Source organism: Dunckerocampus dactyliophorus, chromosome 7, assembly GCF_027744805.1.
Source record: "Dunckerocampus dactyliophorus isolate RoL2022-P2 chromosome 7, RoL_Ddac_1.1, whole genome shotgun sequence".
Taxonomy (NCBI): domain Eukaryota; kingdom Metazoa; phylum Chordata; class Actinopteri; order Syngnathiformes; family Syngnathidae; genus Dunckerocampus; species Dunckerocampus dactyliophorus.
The window spans coordinates 11,072,147-11,077,969 of NC_072825.1; the positions used below are offsets into that span (position 1 = coordinate 11,072,147).

At 38.6% G+C, this 5,823-nt stretch overlaps 1 protein-coding gene across 2 annotated transcripts; it reads right to left on the reverse strand.

The window, feature by feature from the left end:
* Positions 1-1,220: 1,220 nt before the first annotated feature.
* Positions 1,221-4,367, reverse strand: osr2 (odd-skipped related transciption factor 2). Of its 2 annotated transcripts, none has more exons than XM_054781865.1 (4): positions 4,165-4,367; positions 2,207-2,896; positions 1,940-2,039; positions 1,221-1,747 (listed from the first exon to the last, which is right to left on the reverse strand). In XM_054781865.1, the coding sequence occupies exons 2-4, from the start codon at positions 2,857-2,859 to the stop codon at positions 1,565-1,567; spliced, it is 936 nt and encodes a 311-aa protein (XP_054637840.1). In that variant the 5' UTR covers positions 2,860-2,896; positions 4,165-4,367; the 3' UTR covers positions 1,221-1,564. The 2 variants fall into 2 exon arrangements, with proteins under 2 accessions (XP_054637840.1, XP_054637839.1); XM_054781864.1 differs by having other exon boundaries at positions 1,229-1,665.
* Positions 4,368-5,823: the final 1,456 nt, after the last annotated feature.

Sequence of the window (5,823 nt, forward strand, 5' to 3'; positions counted from 1 at the left end):
GAGCTGCTGGCTGTAAATGGTCCTCGGGCTGCACTTTGAACACCGTGGCCAAAATATCTGTCGTCTGCAAACACAGTTTTGACGATTAGTCTTCTAAACATTAGAGAGTGAGTCATTTCACTAACTGTGCATCTGGTTTGTCACATGTAGCCAGAAGAAAATGACGAAATGTTGTCTTACCAACGCCCTTAATTTATTTGAAGACTGAAGCTAAGTTCTAAATCCTGCTTATGATGATGATGATGATGATGATTGTTATTTTTAATAGAGGTTTTGTTGTTATTGTAACACGTATTGATAATATATATGACAAGTGTATTATTTTGTTTTTCAAAATAATAGATTGTTGGAGATTTTACACCTGCCATTAAAATATGTGTGCAACTATTGGCCAGTCTGAACGCCTGGGGTCCTTTGTTGATTGTCTTTCAGAAATGTTTCTTCTTTAAGAGCTTTAAATGTACTATTTGTTACTGTCAGGTGAAAAGTAGAGTTTTCCTTTTTTTTTTTTTTTTTTTACCTGTGGCTGTTGTACTAATGAGAAAACAGGCCTGCAGGCCAAATGGAAGAAAGATGCTGAGAGGATCTCAAAAAGAACGTTTGTAACATTCAAGATCCTGAAATGTAGTCGGACTGAATACAAAAACAAACCTAAACATGAGAATGTGCTCTTAAATTCTACATGTATCTTATATACAAAGGCTACATCTTTTAAATCCACTTGTCTATCCATTTGTCAGACTTTAATTTCCACTCTTATTCAATGTAAAAAAATAGAACAATATTAACATAGTAAATATCAAGTGTATTTTTAGGCAATTGTTTCCTATAGTTCATGATTTGATTGAGCCACTGCTCTGATGAATGTATTTGGCAGGTCAGTAACAGGAAACTGATAAAGATGTGATACGGCTGATAATATAGCTAATAATACTTATCAGCATTTGATAAAAATGTATGTTCCATGTGTAATATTGGCTTTTATCAACTGGAGACATTTTTAATAAATCAATCCATGAGCTTAAACGTGGGTATTATTTTGCAACAATAAATCTTTTTTGTGTGTGTTGAATAAACATGGAAATGAAAGATTGTTTTTTTGTCTTATGAATGACTCGAAAGTAGTTTAAAAAAGGTGTAAATGTGTCTCTTCTGGAGACCGATATCTGTTGGCCTATAAAAACCCCACCCGCTCAGCCACCACTGCACTTGTAAAAACTATAAACTTGATGAGGGTGTTAAATGCTTTCATGTCAATATTGAGGCGCAAGAAAAATAAAACAGCAAATGTATACAATGGAAATATTTATTTCTAAAATGCAATTTAACACACTTTGTTGATAACAACTTTGAATGCCAGAAAAGACTACTTTATTTATTTACACGGTTTTTGATATTTACAGGTGGTGTTCACGGTTGCTGTCCAACTTGCAGTGCAATCAAGTCCTAATGTGCTGCAGTATCCACATTTGCAAGTCAATACACTCCTCTTCTTGTGTTTTGTCCATTTGTCATATCGTTTTTTGTTGTTGTGTTATTTATTTCTTTTTTTTTTGTCCAGGCTTTAGTAGTCCTGATGTGGGCTGTGCGTCAAACTGTGCCGTCGCAAGTCACAGTTGCGCCGAAACACCTTTCCGCAGCGGCCACAGCTGTAGGGCTTGATGTCTGTATGGGTGAGAAGGTGAGTTTTCAGGTTACTTCTTTGATTAAAGGTTCTTCCGCATGTGGGGCATTTGTGGGGAGACTCCTGTTTAGATTTAAAGCAAGCAAAGGATTATTCCCTTCAATTATATCGAATATTAATCATTAAAATATTCACAAAAAAAGTACAATTCATGCGGACCATGTTTATTTGCTGACTGGCCCCAACATCCCCATGCATGCATTGCATGCAATTTTAATTATGCTCATAATATGTTTTATGATATCGGCATCTTACCTGCATATGTAAGGTTTTATGGACTGCTAGAGTTCGTGACTGGCAGAATCCTTTCCCGCATTCTTGACATTTGAATGGTTTTTCCTTGGAGTGGATGTACCTGTAAAACAAAAATAACACGTCAGTATAAGGCAGAAACTTGATTGGCTGTTAAAAAATAAATAATCTATCATCCACAAGGACTGATAGGGTTAATTGTGGGTGCTTGGAGGAGCTTTGTTGCCCTCATGTGCGGATATTATTAGAGGATCTGTGGAGAATTCTTACCTGTGGTCTCTGAGGTGGTCTTGTCTTCTGAAGGCCTTGTGGCAAATGTCACATGTGTAGGGCCGCTCGTCCGTGTGGGTCCTTTCGTGGATGAGAAGGTTGTAGGACTTGGTGAAATGTCTGCCGCAGAACTTGCAAATAAATTCCTTTTTAGTCTTGGACGGGAGCCGGCCCCGAGTGGGTTTCCTGTCCGGGGACAGCTTGTTCAGCTCGGTTATGGTCCCCCCTAGTCCCGACGCCAATTTGGCCAAATCCGCAACCTTCGGTGGGTCCTCCTGTGTTGCGGCCAGGGCCAGATTAGCGAAGTCGAACCTCGGCCTGTCCTTGTGCAGCGAAGGCATGCCGTGCGTAACGGAGGCTTGTTTTGGATGGAAAAGCTGTGCCGCGGCGGTGAAGGGCAAAGCCTGGAATGGAAGCCTGGGGTCCATCAAGCCCTGGGCGGCAGCCATTTCTGTGATAGTCGATCTCAGTCCTTGGATGTGCGGATAGCCAAGAGTCCAGTGGTTCATGTGCATAGTGTGCACCGCGCTGAGGCCGTACAGTCCCTGCAACTGGTCAGCTGGGAAAGTGTTGACGGCCTGCAGGAAGGAGTAGTTAGTGAGCTGCAGGGGAGGGTGCAGGGGGATCGGAGCGTGCAAAGCTTTGCTCCCCATCTCGACTCGCACTTGTGCACAGGACACGCCGACAGCCCTGGTGAAAATATAAAACAGGTTCACTGTTAGTCATGTGTGAGCATCAGAGACAAGTAATGCAACAGCTTTTGCGTCTGCTCGTGATTGTTTGCTTGTATTGCACTCAAATTATATTAAGACAAATGAACACTGCAATATTGTATAAATGTGTCGCTATGCAAGACTGAGCAGAAACTGATATCTGAAAAACTTGCAAAAATATTTATTACACACATTTCAAGATATATACTGTACATATGATTATAGATACAGGATGGTCATGGTCACGGAGCAAAATGTATTCACTGCACTTTGAACAAAACATCTAATATTATTCTTACGGTGGCCTACATTATGTTATTACTTATATGATTCAGGTCATAATAGACGTTTTGTATTACAAAATTACAATTACAAAAAAGTACTATAGTTTGCAGGAAAGGCATAGTTAGTAGGCTATTTATTTATTTTTTTTTACTAATTTGAACAGCAACATATTTATTTCCTTAGATGTCATCTGTGTCATCCGTAATATGCAATGGGTAAATTTAAGCAATATTTCTGCAAGTCTTTCTATTGTAAAAAGTAAATATACTTATGGCAAATTATGTGACCCTGAATGAATGAAAAAGCAAACAAAAAAAATCAAGACCTGACAGGAGGAAATATAATCCGTAAACGAACAAGCCCTCTACCCAGGACAGACAAAGAAAAAAAGCAAACATTTGTGTTGTTTAATTTTGGACGATATGTTTTCTATTTATTTGTCAGATGTACTTTTCATATTACGAGTGTATACTCGTAATTGCTTACACGGTAGTTGAAGGCCTGTTCAATGCCTCCACTAATGTTTTTAAATTACTTTCACAGACCTTTGGCATTTGAATTTGGCCTCTTCTTGTGTCTCCCCCCCAGGACAGGATGGGGTTAAATATAATTTTGCACAGGTGCAACATAGTCACCATACAGGAACTTGCTGTTCCTCTGCCATACTTTGATCAACAAGTTCTGCCTAACCTTTGGACCTCATTTACACTTAAAGTTTACCTGAGAGCCTACATCGTCTTGTTGTGTCCCGACCAGTTAACGTTCTTCTTCTACGAGTATTAGCACACGCGTGTTCAATGTTGTGCATAGAGCAATAAAAGCAAACGTGGGTGAAGTCTAACCCACATGCAAGGATGACACTGACTTTGCAGCTTGATCACTCTGCAAACAAGTATTCAAGGTGACAGAAGAGTTGCAAAACATGTAAGGTGAAGATTTCGTGACATGTACCAATCTTACCCCAGTAAATAGTTGTCTATATCCTGTGGTGTGCCAGTAATCCACTAAACAAGCGACCCGCTCCAGTATAGCGACACTATAAGTTTTCCAAATTCGAAGTCCATGAAACATTCACAGCCATGCAAGCCAAGTGCAGAGCCTCGGAAGTGTGCACGCTTGTGTAATGAGACCAGTCGGGTCTGGAGGACAGGCTGCAGCTGTGTGTGTCTGGAAGTGTGCGTATTGCGCACCGGTTCTTCACTTTTTAGGGCTCCAGCTTGGACTCACTCAGCCCGCCTCCGACACGCCCCCCCCCCCTTCTCTATCATTAATTCCAATGTTCCTCCTCTGTTTATTTGTGTTTGGATAGCAACTAGAGATCCAGACCCGAGTGCAGTGCCGTGTTCAGATCAACTATATGTGACACCTCTATTAAAATGCAAAGTTTTTCTGCAATTCTGCTTTTTTGGAGACATTAAGCAAACAAGATGAAAGTCTCAGCCCAGTCCCAACTCCACGTTTTGGATTGCAAGGCTTTTTAAAAAAAGCACCTACCACATAAGTGGACTTTGCCATTGGGTAAGGATAAAGTGTATTGTTGAAGTATATGAAAAAGTGTCGCAGAGGAGCAGGAGCGTAAATGATTACATACATAAAATTATAAACGCTGCTCATTTTTGCAGGGAACAATCGACGCTTTATTTTGTGTCTATAATTTTTCTCACCGTATGTAAATTGCCCGTATTATCACCAACATCTGTTCTTTATTTTCAACCAATTATAGCTGAAAAGAACACAATTTTCATCACAAATGAATCCAAATTATAATTTATATGAAATATGACATGAAATATCACACTTTAGATAATATTTACAAAATATTTATTCGCCATATATTACTGTTATGCACAGTGTAGTTTGTACATGTTTTTTTTGTCAGTCTTGTTTATTTATTTATTTTCCACGTGAAAAATGATATAAGGCCGAATTTGCTATCATCCAATATGCAGTTCATGCAGCGTGATTTGTGTCTGCAAATAGATTTAAATACAATAATGCAATTGGGAGTAAATCAAAAGTTGTAGTTTCGTACACATTAGGTGTACAAACCACCCTTACAAAACAAAAAAACGAATTCACTATGTATATAAATGTATATTCTTAAATTGATAAAATAATATCAAACCTATTTTGCACCTTTACCAAAAATATCATATCATTTCTCTCAATGCCTACAAAGTGATTTTCAGTATACCGTTATGTTATTTTAAATTATTACATTCATTATTATATTAATTATGATTTAAACATTAATTATTTATTTAAAAAAATCTAAAAAATATATAATTATGGCACCGAAATGTCCAAAGACTGAGTTGTGTAGGTCTGAACCTGGTGTTGAAACAGTTAAAGGTTTAGTGCAGGAGGGCTGAGAAGGTTCGCGGTGGCTGCCTGCAGTGCTGCTTTACGACTATGCAGCGCCCCCTATTGGTGTGTTAACATAACAACAACACATTTCCTCTTCCAATTCAAGTGTTGAGTCAGGTTGTATATTCTCTTTGCATGGACAAAACAACACTTTAGTTACAACTTTTAATGAGACTATAATTAATTTACAAGTAATTACCTCTGACTATTTCTGATCTCGGTCAATGAGAAGACTAAAACATTTGAGCAACT

Excerpts from the sequence above, each read along its gene's own strand:
- osr2 (XM_054781865.1), bottom strand. The coding sequence starts at position 2,859 with ATGGGGAGCAAAGCTTTGCACGCTCCGATCCCCCTGCACCCTCCCCTG. Across the intron at positions 2,040-2,206 it reads GACCACCTCAGAGACCACAG|GTACATCCACTCCAAGGAAA; the intron begins GTAAGAATTCTC and ends TTTGTTTTACAG. Across the intron at positions 1,748-1,939 it reads ATAAAACCTTACATATGCAG|GAGTCTCCCCACAAATGCCC; the intron begins GTAAGATGCCGA and ends AAATCTAAACAG.